The sequence below is a fragment of the Fundulus heteroclitus genome, chromosome 20 (genome assembly GCF_011125445.2).
Source record: "Fundulus heteroclitus isolate FHET01 chromosome 20, MU-UCD_Fhet_4.1, whole genome shotgun sequence".
Taxonomy (NCBI): domain Eukaryota; kingdom Metazoa; phylum Chordata; class Actinopteri; order Cyprinodontiformes; family Fundulidae; genus Fundulus; species Fundulus heteroclitus.
In genome coordinates, this window is record NC_046380.1 from 13,728,334 (window position 1) to 13,753,619 (window position 25,286).

Genomic DNA, 25,286 nt, shown 5'->3' on the forward strand with positions numbered 1-25,286 from the left:
ATAAGAAGTAATTGAGATTGAACCCAAAAGGTGACAGATAAACGCGGAAACTGTAGCAACAGGAAAACATGAAGTAAACAGAACAAAGTCTCCAAGGAAATGCAGGTTTTCTACAGATCTACAGAGAACTGGAACTAAAGACTGCAGCTTAGAAAAGACCAGAAATACAAATTGAACTCTACAGTATTGAGCAAAAGCATAAGAAATCTTGACACCAGGAATAAACTGAATATGCAAAGCAAACAGTGGCAAATCTCAAAATAAAGAAAAACACAAAGCACTAAATCCCCCATTAATCTAATGATCCTCAATCCTCAAGTGCTTTGCTTCAGCCCACTGGAGCCTTTTAAAGTTTAAGTGGGAGCAATGGTCTTAGTTAGACAGACTTTACACACAGCTTATCGGAAACAATCAATATCTTTACTGAATCTGAAATTGGTCATGGTAAAAAGGATTTAAGTGAAGTGCCTATATTATTATTATTATTAGTAGTAGTAGTAATAGTAGTATTGGTATTATTAGTATTAGCAAACCTTCAGTTATACAGGGTGTCTAATTGAGAAACAAATTCTCACAAGAAAGACCTGTTAAAACTTATACAGAACAACAAGACAATGTTTTTAAAATATATATATATATATATGATTAAGAAAAAGACTAAGAACAAGAACTTTCTGAGGTTGTTGCATTTTTAAACGAGTAATAAAATCAACCATCAAATTATTTGATCCAATAATTTCAGTTCCTGGTAAAGATGACTCGAAGATGGTGCAGAGTAAGAAAAGATTTTTTTTTCTCCCCTAACTGATTGAGGGAACAGAGACTAAGGACATTCTAGGATTGTAGACTGGTGTGTTTAGGTGACATGTAAGGGGACAAATACAGAGGCAAAAAAAACAGGAATGGATTTAATGATATATAATGTACCAGTGAAAAGAGGCAGTGTTCCCTAGCTAGATATCTGTATCCAATTACAAACATTAAAGCTCTTTTGCATCTTAAAGTCATTTACATCCAAACAAATCACTACAGGTGGTGCTTTGCTTAACTGCTATAGACAGAATAAAAATAAAAATAAAAAGTATTTACTGTGACATCCTGTTCTCAACTGTATTAAAGTCACGTGTCAAAGTATGAGTAATGTGTCCCATAATAACGTCGTTACATAACAAACAAGGTAGTTGTAAAAAAGTACATACAGTACCACTGGTGTGAATGTCCGGCAGTAATTCACTTTATTTATTTAGAGTTCAACTAGTTTGTGACATAAAATGAACTGCTGAAAGTCAAATGTGCAAAGATTCCATCATAGTTTACATATCACTATTACCCTACCATAGTAATTTAATGGTAAAGTATACTTTCTTTACATGTGTTGGTGAAATGTTTTTGTCAGCTGTGTTTTCAATATTCAATGCAAAGTTAACATCTACAATAATTATTGTGAAATCTACAGCCACTTCAGTATATTCTCAAAGTACCATTTATTCACAGTAGCGATGTCCACTTCAGCTGAAAATCAGAGCCACATGTCAGTGTTTGGTGGCACGAAATGAGATGTCTTTGTAAAAACTGCACTATATCATCACCACTTAACACCCAAAGTGCAATAAGTGTCCACGCTGAGCATCTCAGTCATCACTGGGGACCCTCTCAGCCTGTCGCTGTTGACACATGCAGCATGCATCATTGATACCCATCCAGCAGCTGGAAATAAATCGGCTGCTGTCAGATCATGCCCGCTCTGCAACACGTGATATTGCAATTATTAATAGTATTTTCATACAACGTGCAGTTGTCTTCTCAAATTTCTTTTCAGTGGGTTGCTTAAAAAAAAAAAATTCCAGTCAGTGTTCCAGCACAGTTACAGTGAACATCAGTCAATTCTCACCGACATCAAACACAATGGCTGTACAGCATGATGTGAGTCATGCTACGATAAACAAACATGACATATTAAACAGGAAAATTAGTCGCTCTTAATACTCCTCTATATTAAATCAGGAAAACGCTAATTAGAACAACCTGCGCTTGATCCAGACTGATTCACCCCTGCTCTCAGGCTCTTTTTTTATGTGTGTTTGTGTCTGTCACATTCTTCTCCTGCTGCCGCCTTAATAGGCACTGTCTTAGAATAGCTCATGCAATATTAATATCACACCAAAATATGGAAGCCGGAGCCCCCTCTTCCCTCTCTGACTCCCTACATAATTGACTATGCAAGGCTCCAAATCAGCTCGGAGACAGAGGAAAAGACAAGTAGAGAGACAAAGCAGCACGGAGAGAGTGAGAGACGTAAAAAATAAATAAAAAAATAAAAACAATCCTGAAACAACGCTGTCATCTTGGTGCTCCAGCAGATTCTGAACCTTCAACCTTCTGCGCTACAGTCAAGGCAAGATAACTGAACAACAACAACAGCCAGAGCAGCAGCTCAAACTGTTTGAATTCCTACAAACAATTTGCGCTCAGGTAAAGTAACCCCCCTTTAAGCGTCTTTAATAGTTTTCATCCACTCAAACACCCATTGCATCAGCTGAAGTTCAAATAAATTTTTTTGTTCAGTTGGAGTTGGCAACTTAACATTATGACATCTCTTTGATTATAAAAGCACCTAAAAACTTGAAACCAATAAAATATCCTGAAATATCTAGTGACCTATAGCTTTGCACACACAATATTTGATGCCATCTTAACTTTTAACCCAACATAAAGTTTTACTACATTTAACAGTAAAAAAAAGTAATAATTGAAATACATTTTTCTGTATATGCATTGAAAAACTGTTCATACCAATTTAACTTTGTCACCAGCTAGACAAGATACAACCCCTTTTTTCATTGTATTTAATATTTTCTATTTTTATTAGTATACTGTGTATCGTATTGTCTGGGATATTCTGTAACAGACCAGCGCAAAGTGCTGCCTAATTGCAATTTGGAAGAAAAAATATACATGTTTAAAAAAAATTATAAATAAAAGTGGAAAAGACCATGTGAGAAGATTGAGAAGAAGCACGGTGGATGAAGCATCATGCTTACTTCTTCATGTAAGCCGACATGAGTTGATGGGATGATGGAGTCAAATGTTTTTACAGATGGGAAAGACCAGACTTTAATCAACTGAAAATATGTGCCAAGTCCTGTTCACAGATGCTCCGTCTGTTTAACCTGATCCTGATGAAGTTTACAAGGAAGAATGTGCAAACAGATAAGTCTTTGTAAAATGTTTGAAGAAACATACTACATACCAAAAGACTGCTTATTACAGTATCACCCATATTTCATAGACAACGTTTTTATAAAGCAAATGCCATAACAATTCATGGTAGATTTAGAATGGCATTAACGTTATTGAGTGACACTGTTGTAACAAGCTAGTTAAACAATCAGGAACCCACAGTTGACTTGCTGCTGCGCTGCAAAACGGACCTAAAAATGAGTTAAATGTTCTTAAAATGTGTATTTTTCTCCTAGATATGAGCAGGTAAATAACATTATCTGCCAATAGAATGAGTATTTTGACCCCTAAAATAAGATAATTAGACATCCTGGACTTGAAATAAGATGATGGAGATGAGTTGTTCCTATTTTAAGTGCAAAAATCTTATTCCATTGGCAGATAATCTTATTTACCCGCTCAAATCAAGGACAGATACACAAAAAATGTTCTTTACTTATTTTTAGTTCCGTTTTTGCAGTGTGGTGACGTGCTATCTGTAGTTTTTAAAAACATGCTTTTGCAACCAGAAATGTTTCCAAACAATTGATTTTCAAGTATAGAAAAATGTAGAAACCTTCTTTCAGCCAGCTGACCGGTAGTATGCAGCATCAAGAAGGGGAGGGGCAAACCTGCTTTCCTGGATGGCATTCTGACATTTTTTTCTGGGAACTCATTTAAATGAATTCAAACCGTAGGAATGGTATGCTGAAGGCTACAGTTTTTGAAACCTAGGTATACCCTCATCCTGGTAACCGACCAACAGCTAGTACATGTTGTATACTTGTCAGATTTTACACCTGTTAGAATGAGACATTTTTGTTCTCATATAGAATGTTGTCCGACATCACTAATAAAACAGAACAATCCCATTCTCTGCATCGATCACAGCAGAGCAGCGCAGATCATGCCCTCTGCACTGAGCATTTCAGAAAATAAGCTGTAGACACTAAGCGCTGTAATTGACGTTAAAAGAGAGAAAAGGCAAAAGGTTGTGGGGGCAGAGCCGGAGGTTGGGGGATGGGGTTATATGGAGGTGGGCAGTGCACCTTGACAGGAAACACAGAGGTGAAAAGCAGGAGTTGGAGGTTAGTTTGACAGAGAGAGAAGAACTTGTGTTGGTGGTGAGGGGGGGGGGGGGTGAGAGGGGGGATGGAGACGAGGGGGGGAGTTAACTGCTGCGGAAGTACCAAGCCCACTTTTAACTGAACTGAACTGAACATAGTTCATGGTGGAGATGAGGTGAGGGGAGGGGGTACAGAGATAGAAATCAGGGGAAAATAAAAGGGGTGTGCGGGGGGTTGCAGGGACCTACTGCACCTTGACACTTGCTCTTACCGCAGCACCTGATAAGTGCAATGGAAAAACGTCTGGTTTCCTCCTGCATGTTAAGTGGTTTATATTCTCCTCCTCTCCATACAGCCTGTAGCTACAGTGTGCTACTGTACAGACTCTTACACAAAGGTAATAACAGACAAAAGGAAATGACAGATAACCAAAAGGGGGGGGGGGGGGGGGCAGAAAATAGCACACACTGTCTCCGTTTTGCAAATCTGCACAAAAGATGTAATCTTTAAGTTCCTTCTGAACTGCAACGCAGACGATTTAGACGTGTTTGCTGCACAAATATTTTTTTTCTTATCCATAAATTTCACAAAGAGCATCTACATTCAGTTTTAGATGCAGTGTAATTTGCACAAGAGAGTATCAGATGAGGGTAGATTTATATCTTTACAGCCTCACACATGCCCTGACAAGGAGCTCATTCCCATGATTTGTAAGTAGGTCCCTCAACTGAAAAGCATTAACAATATTCACTTTAGATAACATATGATTCCAGCCTCTGTGAGAGGGTGGCTTTCTTAGAAATGCTTTGTTAGCACTCTCCCTCTCTTGATAAATGATTTAGGACATGTGGCCAGAGACATCAATACAATCTCGGCTGTAATTAAAAAAGGTGCACACCAACAATATTACATTGCTTTATTTTAACTTTGCCTGTCTTTTCTCTCTCTCTCTCTCTCTCTCTCTCTTTCTCCTGCTCCCTCCCCCCACCCTGGCTCACCCACTCTTCCTCTCGCTGAGCCCCGGAGCACCCAGGAGATAATTCAAAAAGCACTTGAACGGAGTGAAACATGAAAAAAAAAAAAAACGGGGGAAATTAAATTCTCTCTTTTAGCTCTATTGTTCTTTCATTTTCTCTCCTTTGTTACATAAATGCATAAAAGCAAGGCGAGCTAGATTCTAATTATGATTTTTTTTTACAACGCTAAAGTATTTTTTTATATATTTAAAAAAAAAATGAAAGAGAGGTTTCACAAACAAAGTAGGCTGACTGCTACAGCACTTTGTCAAAGTCAAAGAGTTGCAAGTGCAGCAACTTCAATAAACTTAATCATTTTTTCTTCAGAATCCTTGTGAACACTTATGCGTTAAAATAACTGAAAATGAGACTTTGATGTTCTAATAGAGCTGTTGTAACAAAAACGTTTGGCAGAACTGAAAAAATCGCTTTATTGTTATGAATCATCTACATTCGCCTATTTCATACTTTGGGCCACAAAAGGGATGGACATATTGTTCAGAACGCTCCTGCATCCTTGCATTGTGCGTGATGGTGATTGGACGCAGTTGATCATCTGCAAGATGGGTGTTTTTGGGAAGCTAGAAGAGATATACAACACAAAGTACCATGCACAATGGAACGAATTAGATGCTGCAGTGATGAACTGGTAACACGAGCCAGAGCTGCCCATTCAGAGGGACCATGGGCAAAGACATGGGGTTAGTTAGTGTTAGACAGTTGTGTTAGGATTTGCTGCGATAAGCAGTGCATGATTATTTGAAGTTGTGCATTCCAATCTGAAGTAATGCATGGAAAAAGATGGAAAAAGATATACAGAGAGAGAGAGATAAGAAAAATCTGAAAAATATAGCGTGCATTTATTTTTACCCTCCTGAGTTAATACTCAGGAGGTTGACACAATTTTTGGGGCATGTCTCTAACAGCATCTGGAGACAAATGCTGGTAGAGACTTATTCTGTGCAATATAAGGTCCGATTCAAGAATTCCCATCAGGGAACAGCAATATTTGGGCTTTGTCATAGTTTTAGACTTTAAATAGACAATTCTAACATTGGACTTTAGCTTTGATCTAAACCATTCAGTTTTAGCTCTGGTTGTATGTTTATGCTAATCAACCCTGCTGGAAGGTGAACACCCACTCCAGTGAAAAGTCTCCTGTAGACCCCAACAGCTTTTCTTTCAGGATTTCCAGCAAGATGCTGCCAACACCTTATTTCGCTTTAGGGATATATATATATATTTTTTATTGATTGTCAGATAATGTTTTTCTGCCACACAAAGCATTTTGCATGCAGGCCAGTGTTATTAACTGTTGTCTCATTTGAGCAGAGCTCTTTCTTCCCCCCTGAAATGGCGCGTGGTTAACTTGATCAGTCAGATTTGTGGAGTACTCAAAAGTTTCTATTACCTGAGCTTTGAATCTCTGCTGCTCCTCCAGACACTGCTTAGCGGCTTATCTGATTACTGCTCTCCTTCCTTGGCCAATCAGCTTAGTTGGTCGGCCATGTCTTTGTGTGGAGACAACGGATAGTTTCGATAATGTTCAAATCTAGGGATATTGCTTTTTCACCAAATGCTGTTTCAAGATTATTCACGACACTTGCTCCAAAGGTGTGTCCCTTTGTCTTCATGTTTTATTCACTGATGCTCTATAACAGATGATTTTCTCTCTAAGATAATAATGAGATAATATTATATACAGGTGAACTCTCTATCTGACTACTAACAACAATTACTTACAAGTTTATTTTTTTGTTTTGTTTTGTGATATCAGCACAAAGTAGCCTGGGTACAAATCTACACCAACCTTTTCAGATTTTAATTTGCAAAAATATTTAAAAACCATGTGAGTGTTAAGTCATAAAACCATATCTCAAGTTCACAGAGTAGTGTTCAGTTCATTGTCTGAAAATGGGAACATGGCCTACATCTAAAATGCTACGTTTGGCAGAAATTTTCACGCAGCATAACAAACTGCATATTGCATCATGCTGTGTGGATAGTTTTCATTAATAGGAAAGCTGATCATGGCATGACCCCCAGGAGGTGTGTTGTTTAGTAAATTCTGTTAGAGTTCCGTGTTTCCTCCTGTCTGCCATCATTCTCCCTCTCCCTCAGCACTACATTTATGGTTCTCACCTGTTCCATAATCATCATAATCATCTAATTTCCTCCACCTGCTCTCCATGCTTTTGCTCTCTCTCCTCCCTTGCATCTAACAGCCTGTATTCATCTCCCAGTAGCTGATTTCTGCTGTTTGCTCCCTCTGGTTTGTTTTCGCCATGTCCTGCTATCCCCTGTGCTGTCTAAGTTTTACATACTCCATTAAATATCCAATTTTTTTGCCACTACTATGGTCTGCATTCGCATCTTCCTTCAAATCAAACCGGATAAATGAGAATTGATGGGAAGATGGACAGAGTTAAATACGGGGCAATCCGGCAAGAAAAAGCTGCTACAGTTTGCCACAGACATGAGACTAGGGCAGACGCTTAACTTCAAGCAGCACAGCAACCCTCAGAATAAACCAAAAGCTACGCTGGAAAGTGTATAAATGTGTCAGCATGTCCAAGTCAAAGACCACAATTGCTACTGAGAATCAGTGACAAGACTAAAAAAAAAAAAAAAAAAAAAAATTTCACAGAGGCTTTGCATCCAGTCTGAGTGAGCCAGACCAATTTTGCAAAGAGGGATGGCTAAAAATATCAGTTTCCATATATGCATAGACGCCAGAGACATATAAAGACTTGCAGGTGTAACTGCAGCAAAAGGTGGTCCTAAAAATATTGACTCGGGAGCTGAAGTGTATCTTTTTGTTATACTTCGCCAGTATGCACTACTTTGACTCTCCCATAAAATTTAGTGAAAGCACTTAAGTTTTGAGCTTGCACATAAACAAAGTGGCAAAGGTTCAGGAAAAATGATTACTTTTGAAAGCCGTTGTTTGGAAGATTTCCGCTATGCTGCAATCACATGGTCTTTTCTCACTGGGATTTAAACCGCGTGGATGCGGGCGCTTCCCGTTTGCGATAAAGATATCCAAATTAAAACCTTCAGTGCTTTAACTGAACCCAGCACACCCGTTTACACGATAAGGACCCTGTTGCTGCATCAGGTGGTATTCAGGTTTCAATGAGACCAATGGGTGAGTGTGCGATGTATAGTGGAGGGGTGGGGTGAGAGGGATGACTCATACCCCAGTAGAGGGCAGCCTCTTGCCATCAGGGTTTGGGCGCATGGGCAGGGAACTGTAGAGCCTCACGCCTCTGTCTGCGGCAGCGTATCTGTTCTGTAGAAGCAGAAAGAGAACAGTTTTACATTTTCTGACTTTTAGACATAAACATCTCAATTGATCGTAAAATCTTTAAAAGATGAGTTCAAATTTTCATTTTTTTTTTTTTTCAAAGTCAGACAGAATTCTTTAACATGAAACCAGACGTGCAGGAATCTCACAGCTCAGTCCGTTCAGTTGTGTGTAAAGTGTCCGTTGCGTAGATTTCCACCAAGTCACTAAACAGTGAACTTAAATATGGTAAATCCCCTCAGGTTATGGTGATCTAAGGAGCAAGTCTTAGCTTCTGTTTGAGCATAGTAACTGCATGTGTTTGGCCCATGCACCGGCACTAATTTCACTAAGCTGTTGTGTTTTCAGTAGCTGGGCTCCTCTCGACTGACTATATTTTCTATATGTTGCACAGCCCATAATTAGAGTGAAGGGGGTTTTAGTTTTTCTGGCTCCACCCTGCACTTCCACATGTGGACTTTTGGCCATAAAACTCAACCTCAAAAATTGGGGCAAAAGGCCCTCACTAGTTGGAAAGCTAATGATTTTGCAAAAAAAAAAAAAAAAAATTTCCTGCAAGGAAAAGACATGGTTAGCTCAGCAGGGCTGACAGCGAGGACCACAGCTGCAGCATGAGTACCTCCTAGGATTCACTTCAAATCTCACCTCCTTTATCATGTTTCTTTGTCATTATCTCCCTCCTCACTTCCCTCTCAAATACGAGCACCTCAGTGCACCTCGGAGACTCCTTGATATTCCGTTATTCTCACATTATCGTTGCTCTTCACTCCTTTTCAACTGCTTCCCCCTTATTTGCAGTACATCAGTGTCCTTTTACGTGTGTTAATTGACAGAAATTACGTGTTTCTTTTCCTCTAAGGGGCTAGTTTTAGCTTATGTTTGCTGCGTAGCTAAAATAAACACTAAAAAGCCTTTTTTTTTTCACCACTGTTCAAAACAAATGGAAAATTATGTACTAGTTAAGGAACAAAAACAGATCAGCAATTTAGTAACAATGCTTTTATTTTTATTTCAACTAATTCTTGCGTCGCTTTTGTTCTCCCCTCTTTTAAAATATTTGTTTCTCACCTCACAAAAACCACGCTGACCTGCATGCGATCACACCTTTCAAATAAACTGAAATGTGTTCCAATATTTTTGAACAGCTAAGTGAGACAAACAAACCTGAGTTGACCGTGCCTGGCCTTGTCTTTCACTTTTGATCTATCACGTGACACGGTGTACAAAAGAAAATATAACAGGATGTAGCCTTTACAGTGAAATTACATAAACACGCAGATGCAGATTGCATCTAGCGGGCCAAATGTAGAGTGATTACCACAAAGCCACATACCAATGTATGTAAAGGCTCGCGTAACCTACCATGCATGAAAGAGGTTCGTAAAACAGCACGTAGAAAGGTCCTAATATATACAGTATGATCGGTATTCTTTAAAAACACATTTGCTTAAAATTGCCTTTGAATGTTCAAGTTAAAATGCTTTCCTGTTTTCAAATGTTCTTTTTTGTTTCTACACTATCCCTACTTGCTTTTATTCTGTTTTATTTTCCTATATTTTAATCATGTAAAGCACTTTGCATTGTCTCTGTACTGAATTGTGCTATATAAATAAGTTTGCATTGCCTTGCCTTACAGATTAACTGCATACAGTAATGATAAAAAAGAAAGTGCACTTAATTTTTTTTCCAATGTATTTTTAGGTGTAGATTTATGACATTTTGGGACCTGGTTATGACTAGGTCATTTAAGACAAAAATCATTATTTTCCTTTTTATGTTTTTAAATAGCTGAAAAATTCAAAGCATATTGGCCAACTCCTGCCGACTGTTGCGCTGCGTAGGTAATCCCACAAAGCAGATTTAGCGTGCCTGTGCCCTGTTTTGATTTCCTGCGTTCATTATGAAACGAAAAACAGATGAGCAAGCAGCAGTGACCATCTTGTCAATATGGGCTGCATAATGATGACACAGCATTATTAAATATAACCCTGCAATGTCCTTACAAGCAATTACGTAGAGCTGGCCGAGCTGTTTTTTTTTATTTTTTTTATTTTTGACATTTAGAGCTTTTCACACAAGATATTGGTAGCCTATCTCTGTCTCTGGCTGTTTCTTTGTTGAGCCTTGTTAGTTAACTGGACAGAAACGGCTAAATGAATGCCTCGTAGAATCGCCGCCTGAACCAGCAAAGAAGCAACAGTGAGTGAATGTTTGATATTTTGCCTGTGTGCCAGCCTAATCTAGCCCTGTGGCATGCTGCATTACAGGGCTAATAACAGCTGTCTGTGGCCTGGAGGAGACACAGGCAGGCCTGGCTGTGCTAACTGGCCCTGACAGACTCATTAGGTGTGCTGGCAACCAGAACAGCAATAGCCAAACTCCCTGCATTTCCTCGTTGGCTCACAACAGTTCAGAAGTGCAAGAAGCGCTGTTTGCAACACTTGTTCTCTGACACTTTTCTTTTGTTTTTTGAGTTCTCACTTCAGTGGCTCTTGCTCCTTGTCACCTCTCTTTCAATTTTGGCTGTTTTTTTTTTTTCCTTTTCTAGTCTCTGTAATAAGTCTGCCAAACCAGACACTCTAGGTAGTTTGCCATCTGCACTCGACATCATGCTGCTTCTAACCTCTGTTTCTTTTTTAGGCCAGTGCACCATCAATCTGGCTCAGACCAAAAATAGAGTGGATCTGAGAGTTCACTTGTTGCTCCAACTTAAAAAAAAGAAAAGAAAAGAAAAGAAAAGAAAAGAAAAGAAAAGAAAAGAAAAGAAGTGGCCTATAGAATTAAATCTTCATGTGAATAAACAACTGTCCTGCTTTTCTGACAAACATTTGTGATCTGTGACAGGAAGATGTAGCACCACACCAGGAAGGCGCAGGCATCCTCTGAACTTTGTGTTACATACTGTAACTGGACTAGTTTGAGATGAAGAGGGACTTCCCCAGACAGACGGCGAAAGCGAGCAATTGTCCTACGACCCGGCGGGGGCCGAGCCAATCAGACAATAAACACAAAGAGCCAATCAGAGTTGCCTGAACACAGAGGCCGTTAACAATGGAGGGAGGGATACGCATTGCTGCCAGACCCCTGCCATGTGACAATCTTTTATGGCTTCACAAACGTTTACATGGGACAGGGATTATTCTGATGTGATGTGCTACGTGTCGAATTACACTGAAAAAATAAAAGATCTATTATTTATCCAATTGTTTGATTTAGCATTTTCATATTTCAAAGACCTATTTTTTCATCGACCTATTCATAAAAACATGTAAATTAGCAAATATATTAAAAATTACAATGTTTTGTTTGTCCTGTATGTTTATGTATGTATTTTTTTTTTTTTACGTTTATTGTTGCGATCTATTTATGTGAAGCTTCCCCACTTCAATTTTTGAGCAAACAGAAACGCCCCGAGAAATTACCTGGTGACTAGAATTGGATCATTTTCACTTATCAAAATCTAAAAGTTCTTATTTTACCAATCAATCAGTCAACGCTGTGGGAACTGCAACACTTTTCAGTGTGGGATGGTCACTGAGCAAAGAAGACTCAAAGTTGTAAAATGTCCGTCTTAGCAAAGTGCTTAAAAAAGAAGAGGAAGCACAGGAATGTATGAAGCTATTTAGAAGGAAGGTCCAAAAAGCAAAGTTGCTCTGGTGTGTCCTTTTCCAGTTTTAACTTATGTCTATCATAGAACACAGTATTTAGAAATGTTGGAAGCTTTTTTTTTGGAAATCTCAAATATTAGGTAAGGATCTACATTCCCATCAGAAATACACACAATAAGTTATGCAAGCCAAGCCAGTGGCTAATATAAAGTTACAAGGTTAAAATTAGTTTTGTCTGAACCTTCTCATGATGGATGAAAATATATCTTCAGTGCTGTTCTATATCTTCTTGTAGTGTTGAGAAATTGGTGTCAGCAGGTCAAAGTTTTTATAAAAAACTGAAGATTGGAAATCATACACAAAGTTCTGCTTGGTGTGTCTTTATTTGAATCTTAGATAACTTATAAATATTAATAAATACAAATATTTTTTTTTTAAACATTCTGGTTTTATACTGTACACCAAACGTATGTGCGCTGTGAGAGTTGTGACTGAAGTCAAATCCCTTGACTGTGCACACAATCATGTCCAAAAAAAAAAGATGATCCAGACTCTAGAATATTTGTGCAACCACGCAAAAATGAAAAGCCCTTTCTCTAACAATCAAGAATAATTTTTAACGGCATTGTTTCTTCAAATCGACTGCCTGCTAAGAGCACATGGGCGCTGCAATACATTCCCTCATTAAAAGTCCAGATTGGCTCTGCCGTTTTTATATGCCGGGCTGTAAGGGCACCGTAAAGCCAAAAGGCGCAGCTGTGGGGTTATGGTTACCTGCTGTAATGCTAGCTGTTGCATGTTATATTATTTACGCAGATCTGGTCTTAATGGAACACATGTGCGTCTGAGGCCAACATTCTTCGCAGATTAGCTGAAAGGCTGCACTCATCACACACTGGCGATGAGAGGAATGCAGGGCCCAGACAGACTTATAGGGAAACACTATAACTCATCAGTGGTATACGGTGCTCTCCGTGTATGCACAGACAGAGAATTTACACAAAATAAGTATTTTGATATTTCTAGGGTTGGTTTTCTAATTTGTTAGACCGACCTTCACTAGATAATGCCTGGGTAACAACATTAAATATCAGAAGAAGAAACAAAAGTCACTTTATTTTCTGTTGCCTTTAAAAAAAAAAGTTCTTTCTACGAGATCTGCAGATGAAACACATGAGCTCAGCATCACAAACATGCACCAGTCGATTTTCTAGCGGTGGTGGTCCGACAGTCAATAACAGACTATGAATCAGTTTTTCAGTGGTTTATACACACTTATAGTTGCTTTAATCCAAAGGAAGCAGCTGCATAGTGCTACTCTGGTTTACATATTACATTTTGATGAATCACTTTCCCTTACATATTTAGCAATAAGTGCAATACGATTCAGCCTGACAAGAGGTGATGCATAATTTTCTAAATAGCTTTGCATCAGGGGTATTTACACTTGATGGAGGAATTATGCTCCAGAAAAGCGGTCTATGCATCAGGATTTAGAAAGTTGCATCTGTACCCAAATCCTACTGGAGTCTCCTTTGATCCTTTTAAGGCTTCTTTGTTTTATGTAAGCAACTCTTCTTTGCCGAGAATCAAGAGGGATTTTAACGCAAATAGTTTGATGTTAATTTGTCCGCAATGTCTCTGCAAACATCTGTGCATTCCTGCAAGCAGACCTTGAAGGGCAAACAATGCTCCCCAGTTCCAAATGAAACACTTAATTATGGACAGAATATTAAATTAATACCGAGAAGTAATGACTCAAGGTTCTGACATAGAAATATAGAAAATGCAAATTCTTTTTTAACGTACCATGTATTTGATCGCAGCCGCTGTTTGCTGACATTTTACAAGTATCAGAAATGATGCCGTATATTGTATTCCATTCAGCCTCACCGAGGTCCTTCACTTCAAAGAACTGCTGCGCTGCGGAAAGCACATCTCTTTATGCATGAAAGAGATGTAAACTGTGGCCAAAGCAGCTCGAGCGTAACCAGAACATGAAGCCAGGGGCTACCTGCCTCGGGCCAATGCTGACACTTAAACTACTGGTCATGCAGCGGGAAATGTCCAACAAACACCGGTATCATGGCTGAGTCTATTTTTAGCTAACTCTAGCTCTTCAGCCCCTTTATTCCACGTGCAGGCAAGTCAGTATGCATGCACGTTCACTTAATTTGACCTTTTTGGTAAGTGATTACAATAATTTCAGCTGAAACTGAATTTAATTCGTCTTTGCACTGATATTACATAAACCTTCTCTTTTGTCCTCTTTTGTTTGCTTGTATTTTTAGATCCTCCGCGCTAACTCCACCCTTCCTCTTGTTGCTGTGAATCGTGTTTACATTTCTCCAACAGTTTCAGCTCCTTTGGTCAACACAGATCTCACTTTAAAATGGTCTAAAAAAAAAATAGAGATATTCCACATCAACTGACAAAAGAAAATATGCTATTTTTCTATTGAAAGTTCATACGATTTCTAAAGCTGGGGTAATTTGGTCTGAAAACAAACATAAAACGCTGTATGTTTCTGTTAAACTATATCAAACAAAGTTTGATGCAATGCATCTGTAGCACCAAGGACCACAGCCGCTGATTCCTTACTTTCTGACTTTGTGGTCTCTCTCAAACTTTTGTAACACTGTGTTGCTTTTGGTTCTTTTCAGGGATTTTTTCTTTCTTTCTTTTTTTTTTTTTTTTTTTACTGCTTCATTCTGACTTGACTTTATGTCTCCAGTCACTCTGCTTGGTGACAGATTCTGTATCTCCTGAACAACAATGCGAAGCTTGGCTGCGTATGGTGGAAGCCAGGTGCGAGAGAAAATTCAACAGCACCTTTTTTAAACTGAACCAAAACATTATGCGGTCCACAGATAGTGGCATATATTTTACATTTCACCGCAGGAATGTGAAGTAAAAGCTGGACGTTTATTCAAGATTTTTTTTTCCCCCTCTCATTTAAAATTGGAGGAAAAGTCATTTGGTTTCATCTACATCAGTAAAGCTGAATGCGAGGGACAAACTCAGAAGACCTCTTTTTTTATGAGTGCAGCCTTTGGCAAGGATAATATGCATTAAAATAACTCCTGATGGTAGAAATGTGTTTGCTCTCTCTTCAGTCACCTTCTCTCTCACAGACAGATACCTGCCCTTTGCATTAAGTTTGACACAAAACCAGGGAAGATGGAGTGCATTAATAAGGTACAGTCAGTGCCCTTGTTTTGTCCGACACACAGAGGGAGAAGAAACTTTCCATTTTATTTTATCTTCCTCTTTTTTTCTTTAAACAAAACTCTCCTTTTTACAACCATGTTTCCCAAAGACTTAACAAACATGGCAGAATACCAAAACAACTTGCATGAACAGCTGACAAGCAGAGGCTCCTCTTGCGTTATTACCACATATAGTCTGTTACAGGCTGAAAGCAGATGGGTGAGAGAAGCTTTTGCTAAGAAAAGAAAAAAAACAACTATGAGTTTTGTGTTTCTTTTCTTTATTTCATGAGCCATACATGAAAGGCCAAGGATTACTTGTATAAAAAAAACTGGTACAAATTATTCCTAATGTAATCGGCGTCACTGGAGAGAGCAAAACCTCACAAATATTGAGCTTTGTGCAGAAATGTACAAAACACAAATATTGTATTTTGTACATTACTGTTGTTGATCCTAGGAAAATAACTGAATTTATTGTTTGATTAGGTACAAATGTACCTAGAACAATTAATATTTTGGTGGAACTACATCATTTTCCCAAAAGATTTCAAATAGTTATATTCCATGGTTTGCTTTTTATTTTTGCACTTTCTTCACTTGCCTATCCAGGACCTCATTACCTTATTTCGTACTGCACATGCAGCAAATGGCTGGAAGAACAATAAAAGTCCTAAATCATTCATCTTTTGTTTGAGCGATGACAAATTGTATCAGTGCGTATTTTGTATTCTAATGAAACACCATGAGTATATTTTTGCATTTGTTCTTACAGACAACATGACTTAATTACATCCGGCAAAAATAAAAGCACCTGGGAAAAGGCTGGGATGGTGTTGCTTGAAACAGAATTAGATTTGACATTTTAAGTCCGTGAAAAAATAGTACCTTTGCTTTGAAACAAAAATATTACAAAACAAGTTGTTTCTTTGATTGCAGAATAAATTAAACATATAGGCTTTAGATACTGAGAGAGTCTGGTTGTAGCAAATTAATTAAAAGTCCCTTTTGCAGTAATAAGCAGATACATCTCAAAAAAATTTAATATATTGAAAAACGGCACTACTTTTTATCTAACATTTTTGAAAATGAAACTCAGATATTTTATAGATTCATTAAACATAGACTGAAATACTTCAAGCCTTTATTTGTCATCAATTTGATGATCATGGAAGTCAAGATATTGAAAACCCCAAATTCAGTGTTTCAGTTTGAATACCACAAGATGAATTAAAAAACGATATTTTGATCAGAAATATCAGACCTCATTACTTGGCTGGGCTACCCTTTGCATGAATTATGTGGCGTGGCATGGAAGCCTACTTTGCTTTGATAGTGCTGTTTAGGTCATCTGCATTGTTGAGTCTCTTTGGGGGTTCACGTCTGGGGAGTTTGCAGGCCAATCAAGCCCAGCAAGCCCATGGTCATTGAGTCAGATTTTGGTACCACTGGCAGTGTGGACAGATACCAATTCTTCCTGGAACAAAATGAAAATGTGCATCTCCATAAAGCATTTTAGCAGAAGAAAGCATGAAGCACTCTCAAATTTCCTTGTAGATGGCTGAGTTGTGGAAAGGTCGCACTACACTTCAAGCAACTCTCTGAGACCTTGATTTCTTAATACAATGCTAACTTGCATCTGAAAAGAGGATTTTGGACCCCTGAGCAAGACTCAAGTTTTTTAACTTCTCACACCAGGTAATATGCTTCTGACATTCTCTCTGCTTCAGAAGTGGCTTGAAACAAGAAATGTGGCTCTCGGTGCTCCTCTTTTCACTCCTTGAAAATCTCCCCCAGATTCTTGAATTGATTTAGCTTGACAGTCCTTTTAAGACTGTGTTTATCCCATTGCTGGGACACCTTTTCCTACCAAATCTTTTCCTTCCACTCAACTTTCTATGAATGTTTGGATACAGCACTCTGCACAACCAGCTTCTTCAGCAACTCATTTTGTGGCTTAGTCTCCTTGTGTATGCGTCAGTAACTGTCTTCTGGACATATTTCCAGTCAGCAGTCTTCCCATATGATTGTATAGCCTACTGGCCCAGAGTGGGAGACCATTTAGAAGCTCAGGGAACCTTTGCAGGTGTTTCAAGTTAATTAGCTGATTAGGGTGTGACACCATGAGTTTCCAGTATTAACCTTTTTTGACAATCTTCTAATATTCTGAGGCACTGGATTTTGGTTTTTCATTATCTGGGGCTGCACAGTAAAGCATGAAGGTTCGGAGTTCAAATCCCAGCCTGGGTTAGGGTCAGGGTTCCATGCCCTTTGCACTGCTGTGTGTCTCTGTGTACCCTGCCTCTTGCCCAATGACCGCTGGAGACAGGCTCAGCTCCCACCCCCAACCTTGCACAGGTAAGTTGCTATGGATGATGGATGGCTCATAATGCATAATATTCAAAGTTATAAGAAAGTAAAGCTTGGAATATTGTATGTTTATGTTGAATCTATATAATACATGGTGGATTTGATGTCTTTTTGTGACTCCTTTTCAAGACATCAAACGTTTTATATATTATATTTTTCTGAGATGAACCTGTACAGAGAGGTTCAATTATATAGTGAGAAAGATGGCGAGCGAGAAAAAGCTGTTCCGAAAAGCCATCGCAGAAATGAAGTGCATTGGAAAAGGCCACAAAAGAGCAAAAAAACAGGGAGATAAAGAGAAAGAGTTGAGAGTTGATATGCTGACTACAGGCAGTTGATTTGGTTTCAGAGAGCATTGTTACGGTGCTTTGAATTAATGCCTCCCAAAGAGTCCAATTGTGATTCTTGGGTTGTGCTGACAGAATATTTGACAGCCGGGGGTGAGCTGCTGATCTCAGCCGAATCCTCTGTTCTCTCTGTGCGCATGTGCCTTACACATCCACACACTTACACATGTTCAGATACATGTGCACAACAGAGAAAAAAACAACAACGAGGAAACTAAATAATAGTGCCAATAATGATTAAGCTCTAACACACAGATATGCAAATTACCTGCATATGCAAGGAAGGCTTTAATGCAGGTGGATTGGGTACATTTAGTTAATCAAGATGGAAATGTTTGACTGAGAGACTGTAATATCCACATTGTCCATTGGTGGCACTGGTGTGCGTCTTTGTCTCCGTTCTTTTTTTATCATGCAGAGGTGGAATGCAGGTTGAAGCTGATTTTTAAACGAGCAGTGTAGGCTCCCACATATGTGTGTGTATGCTTGTGTATGCGTGTATGTGTGTGAGTGTGTGTCTTTGTGTGTGTCAGGGAAAACCATGGTCCAGCACACAGCTTTAACTAACCACAGTGTTTTTACTCAGGTGATCGTGCACGGTACTGGAAAGCACTTAGTGAGAGCTCTTCCAATGTTTTCCTAACCCCTACCAAATATGATAACTAGTTCTGAGCATATCATTTCATTTCAAAGGATTTCATAAACACCAAATGTAGAAAAATACCAGGGTTATGTAATGCTAGGAATAGCTTGAATCTCTGCCATGTTGCACCTGCTCAAAAAGAAAGTTTAGGCTTTTAAACGGCATGTAACATCAACAACTGGCCAGAATTTGGCACCTGAAAGGTGGTGACCCTTGAAACTGGCCCCTACTAAGTTTTTACGTTATTTCTATTTGTAAAAATAAAGGCAATGACATCAGCTGAGCAATCCTTAATTAAACGGAGGAAATCTTAGCACGTTCAAAATCACTAACCTAAAACGGTCATGGAATATTAATAAAATGTAAATAAACAGAAATGTGTTATTACTGAAATTTTACTGTCACAATTTTCCCGAAATCCTAAAGAAACAAAGTGTTACCAAATAAGGAGGTCCCCCTGCACTGCAAAAAGGGAGCTAAAAGTAAGTAGAATTTTCTTGAAATTAGTGTATTTGTCCTTGATTTGAGCAGCAAGTTTAATTGATCTGCCAATGCACTTGAAATAAGATGATGGAGATGAGTTGTTCCTATTTTAAGTGCAGTATATCCAATTATCTTATTTTAGGGGTAAAATACTCATTCAATTGGCAGAAAATCTTATTTACCTGCTCAAATCAAGGACAAATACTCATTTGAAGAAAATTTTACTTACTTCTAGTTCCCTTTTTACAGTGTGACTGCAAAACAGCTGCAGTTTCTATTGTAGCAAGTGCAAGGTAGGGACAATACAGTACAATACAGGAAAATATAGCGGGTTGGTACAAGGATAACTTTGTATTTATAATGTTTGTCCTATTCTACTATGAAATATGTATAAAATGTAAATTGTTATTTGTAAATTGAGCAGTCCAGAAAAAACAAATGTGCTCGTTTGTGGGATTGTACTAATTTAAGATGATCGATGATCTGTATTAAAATGCTTTGCTCCTGTCCGTTGTTATCGTTGCACTTTTGAAATCTCAGCTGTAGAGCTCAGCAGTCCCAAGGGTGCTATTTATAAACTGAGATCAGATAAAAAGTCACTCTGGATCGTGAATCTTCCCCTCTTCTTCTTTCCTGAAGTTTCATACATACCTACATCTACTCTCTGACCATTACATGCTGATATGTAGATCACAATTAATGTGTCCATATTAAATAACTATATAGTTTGTTGTTTTTATGGCCAGATACGATCCCTTTTTTCTATTGTTCAATAGCATATTGCTTCTTTAAAATGACTATTACGTCTGAAAATACAGTCAGGATGTCGGGTTTGAAGTGGCGCATTTAGAGTGTACACCCTTACAGACAAACTTTAAATATAAATTTATGGTATAAACAAAACCCACAAAATTCCTGACAATGACTTTTACAATAAAATACAATATAAAAAAAATTATTTAACACAATCCCTGGACTGCTTCAATCAGCCTAGAGAGAAGTTAATTAGCATAGTTATCACCATTAATCATCATGATGATTTTCACAGTAAAATTCTAATATTTTTATGCATTTCCCATGTAATGAATTGCTGTTTTTCAGCTTTCATGAATATTGTATTTTACACTTCTGTTCTTAAATGCACTCCCAATTCAGCTTTAGCTGATTACTGGTGTTTAGTAGGCGTTTTGTCTGGCCGACACCTATATCCAAATAAACGATATTTTAAATAAACTTGGAACTTGAGACTTTTGACCACAAGGAGAAAAGCATATATCAGGAAATAAACTACGATTCAGGTTTTGATGTCAAACATGCTGTGCATATACAGAGTATGAGAAAACTACAGTGCCTTCCAAAATATTTTAATGATTTTTTTAAATTATTGTATGCGATGGAAGTTGGTGAGGTGAATAATGAAAAAAATACTTAAAAGGAATTTAAAAAGACTTTTTTTAAAAATTGGGATGTCACATAATTAGTGAAATAAAGTCCACCAGTGTGCAGTATAAGAGTCACGTGATCTGGCAGTACAAACACACCTTTTCTGAAAGGCCCCAGAGGCTGCCACACTAGAGACAGAGTTGAGGAGAAGTACAAGTCAAGGTGAGGTTATAAAAAAAAAAAAAAAAAAAATGTTGATGTTAATCAGAGGGACACAGAGGCCAAAGGTAACCCTGAAGGAGTTGCAAAGCTCCACAGCAGAGACTGGAGGATCTGTTCATACGACCACAATAAGATGTACACTCCATAGAGCTGGGATTTATGGAAGATCCTTTACTTTGTGTTAAAAATAAGATGACATGTTGCCAAAAGGCACATGGGTGCCTTTTGGCAAACGTATGGAAGAGGGTACTCTGGTCAGATGAAACTCAAATTAAACGTTTTAGCCACAAACGTAAACCCTGTTCGGTGCAAACCCAACACAGCCCATTATCCCACTGATACCATCTCCACAGAGAAACATGGTGGCGGCAGCATCATGCTGTGGGAATGTTTTTTCATCAGGAGGTCCTGGGAAACTGGTTTGAGTCAAGGGAAAGCTGGATGGTGCTAAATACAGGGATATTCTTGAACAGTCAGTCTGCCTGTGATCTGGGACAGATGCAGAGGTTCGCCTTCCAGCAGGAGAGTGACCCGCAGCATACCGCTAAAGCAACACCTGACTCTTTTAAGGCCCCATCACGCGAAGATGAAAACCATAAATCTTCATAAATGATTAAGAAAAAATGTGGGTCCACACGAGAGGATGTAGCGCCTCTGACAACGCTGCAGGAGGTATACCGGGCCCATTGGCGGTACTGTGACACTGCCACAGAAACACCCAGAAAACACACTGGGTATGTGCCCATGACCCCCATGGATCAGACACAAACAATTTTACATGTTCAACCTGAGCCTTATGCGGGTTGGCAAGAGACACGGCATGTAAATCGGGCTCATTAGAAAGAAAGAGTCTGAGGACGCCACTCTTTGCAACACCGGACAGCGCCATGTTTGTCATTTGTGAGACCGAGGAGAACGCGGGTTACAGAGAGAGAGGTGGAGCTACGATGTGATCGTTTCAGGAAAACAATGTGGCTCGCATGTACAAGCAAGGAAACAAAGTTGTTTTTTGAAATTTAGCCACTTCAACAAAACATGACAAATGCCAAGGGTGAGGGGATGAGGGGGGGGGGTACTTTTTCAAGCCACAATTAACGACATAACTGTCAGATGACTCATGTCAAAGGCAGATATTTATAGTTTAGGTTTGATTTCTTTCTCCCTGATGCGTGTCGTGGGTTAATTTTAGGACGTTGCTCACCACAGTATCTTGAGGAGTGTGGTGATTAACAAATCGTTTTCATATTTAACTCCAGGGTCATATGATCCCATAATGAAACAGAAGGCTTGGGTAAGTGTGAGAAACCTTAGACATATTTCCAAATTTTGGAAAAAACAAAACATTTATTCAGAACATGACTGAAATGAATTGGATAAGCAAAAAAAGAAAAGAAAGGAAAGAAAGAAAGAAAAACACAAGAAGCGAAGCATATGAGACTCAAAGCCAACTGAAGAGTAAAATTGTGATGCAGGTGTTGATTTTGTGGATGAGTACTTCTCCTCCAGCTGCTTCTCTCCGGGCCTCTCCTCTTTTACCTCTGCTTATCCATTTACAGACCCTCTATCTTGCTGTCTCTCTTCCTCTGCCTTTACATATTTCTCTCAATCTTGAGAGCCGTGGCTCACCCTAATTAGAAATTCCCTCTTCGACCAACTGAAATTGAATTGCCCATCATTTGCATAATGATAGCTCACTGGGCTGACGGCCGATTTACCATGAGATGAAATGTAGCAATCACTTAAGAGAGTGACCACGGGGGAGTGCGGGTAAAAGGGGCACATGAGGAGAAAAAGAGAGGAGTGGAAAAAGTGAGGATGAAATGGTTTCGCAAAGACTGAGAATGGAAAGGAAAAGCAAAGACGAAGAAAGGTAGAAATTTGACAGGTATTTAGGTTATTGTCTCTCACAGCGGTAATGCTGGAGGGAGTCAGTGTCCTCAATAAGAAAGCAAGGGGACACAACAAGGACACATAAGGACACTTATTGTAAAAATGTTTGCCTTTAAAATCCAAATCTTTAAGAATTGTAGCTCAAATGTGTTTTTTGGCAAAGCAAGGCATCTGGCACGTTTTAGAAAATGTAAATGTCCCGATACTTTAAAGAAATAGGTCAGATTTTTCTTAAGTGGGGTCTGTTGAAATTATTTGGAGTCCGTATCTCTATTGCAGTATAAAGCTCAGTTTGGAGAACCAGATGAGTTCTAATTAGAAAACCACGCTAATCGCTTATCAAAGTAGGATCAGTTTAAAAGTTTCTACCATCTACATTAACATCAATCGAATTTCAAAGCAGTTTTGTTTGACAATCCCGTGAACTGCGATTGTATTTGCATTAGATGGTTATTTACTGAGAAGTCTGCAGCTGCTTCCAGTGAAGATTGTTTTGGCTGTGGTCCCTTTCCAATAATGTCTCACAGGAAACACGTTCAGCAATGTAGAATGTGTTAAGGGGAAAGAACCGTTTTAATAATTGTATCTGATTCAAAAGCAATGCATGTCTAAAATGAATGTATCTCTGTATTAACATATTTTTTTGGATTTTAGGTTTTAGATGGGCATTAAATGATTAACGCATTATGTTCTGTGGTACACGTTTCTCAAGAAACAAATGCTACCAATATCTATAGGCTAATAGTATTGCCCTTAAAAAGTGAGGCAGACACCCTGTCTACTTTTAAGACTAGGCTTAAAACTTTTCTTTTTGACAAAAATTATAACTAGTGACTCATGTTACTCTCAGCTACCTTTATAGTTTTACTGCTATAGGCTTAGGTTACTGGAGGACATCAGGATCTAATTTTCTCACTATATTGAGTTCTACTGTTCTTCAATTATGCGTTATGTGTTGTCATTTCTGCTTTAACTTTCTGTTCTCTCTCTTTTTCTTCATAGTAGGTACACCTGGTCTGGCGTTCTGTTAACTGTGACATCATCCAGAGAAGACGGCTCACCCGCTACTACCATCTAATGTAGAACAGATTACTAGATCAATGTGTGCTTCTGTGCTTTTTTGTTTCTCTTGTTGTGTCTCTGTTCTGTCTTCTGTAACCCCAGTCGGTCGAGGCAGATGACCGTTCATACTGAGCCCGGTTCTGCCGGAGGTTTTTCTTTCCCGTTAATGGGTGGTTTTTCTTCCCACTGTCGCTTCATGCTTGCTCAGTATGAGGGATTGCAGCAAAGCCATGTACAATGCAGATGACTCTTCCTGTGGCTCTACGGTTCCCCAGGAGTGAATGCTGCTTGTCGGGACTTTGATGCAATTAACTGGTTTCCTTATATAGGACATTTTTGACCAATCTGTATAATCTGACCCAATCTGTATAATATGATTGAACTTGACTTTGTAAAGTGCCTTGAGATGACATGTTTCATGATTTGGCGCTATATAAATAAAATTGAATTGAATTGAATTGAATTGAAAAAAAATAACCTTTAATCCAAATGTGACAGATGTTTAAATGTTTACAAAAAAAATTCTGAACTAGTAAAAAAAAAAAAAAAAAAAAAACACTGAACAGAAGGAAAACTAAACACCAATCAGAAAGATGCTCTCATGTCTCCAAGGATGAAAATAAAGTTCCAATTTGAAAATCCAAATGTGAATATGAGTGTGAATTGGTGACTAGGACTTGTAAAGTATTTTAAATAATGATTGAAAACATACCACATAAACGCTGATCATTTCAAACTAAAATGTGTTTTAGATCTGGCCCCAGTCTAAGTAGCCATTGGCACACCTCTCTTTTTTTAGATCATTTTGGCTGCTGTATGGAGCAGCTAAGACTTGGACAACTCGTCATATCTAGGCAAAACCCCAGGTTAACATTTTTGGACAATATTTAACAAAAACTCGAGTGTGTATCCATTACTGGTGTCAGCTAGAGTTGGTTAGTCTTTTCGCTCTCAGAAGGGCGTGAAAAAAACTTACTCATTTACTGAGCTGTGCCCTATTCTTAGCATCTTGAGCAGAGGTTTGGCGAACACAGACTTTCCTCCTGCACATCAGGAACTCCCTGCCCGCCCACAGTTTATAAGAAGTGGCCACATTGTCAACTGTGTACTTGACAATGAATGCCACATCTGATGAACCACTGCCTCCCCAGGTACAAATTACTGTAATCAATGGTATGATAATCATCTTGTTAGCTTCCCTCCTTCAGGCCATCAATCTCACGTTCCACTACATGGCTGGAAATCTGATTCGTGTAAAATCCTGACAAATCCTGTGCCAGTGATGTCATGCTACAGCGGGCGAATCAAATAATGCAGCATGATCGGTGTGCTAAAGTGACAGTGCCAAGGCTCATGCATGCGCGGCGCAAGCTTAGGTTTTAAGACGTAAACTTTTCACCGTGGGTCCTGCTCATAGAATTTGCTTATTCATTGGAGTGAGTAGGTCACGTTTGTCCCAA

At 38.7% G+C, this 25,286-nt stretch overlaps 1 protein-coding gene and 1 long non-coding RNA gene across 5 annotated transcripts in view; one reads left to right on the top strand and one right to left on the bottom strand.

The window, feature by feature from the left end:
- tox2 (TOX high mobility group box family member 2) overlaps positions 1-25,286 on the bottom strand; it is a 155,713-nt gene that overhangs the window by 103,547 nt on the left and 26,880 nt on the right. For 3 of the 4 annotated variants that reach the window (XM_036151214.1, XM_036151213.1, XM_036151212.1), the window contains exon 2: positions 8,502-8,594. The exons of the other annotated variant lie outside the window; for it this stretch is intronic. In XM_036151214.1, coding sequence (XP_036007107.1) covers positions 8,502-8,594 — 93 coding nt within the window. The remainder of the gene's footprint in view (positions 1-8,501; positions 8,595-25,286) is intronic. 4 annotated transcript variants of the gene reach the window in all.
- On the top strand, positions 1,886-11,807 carry LOC110369395. The gene is made up of 2 exons (XR_002429009.2): positions 1,886-2,472; positions 11,454-11,807. It is a non-coding gene; the product is annotated as an uncharacterized LOC110369395 (long non-coding RNA).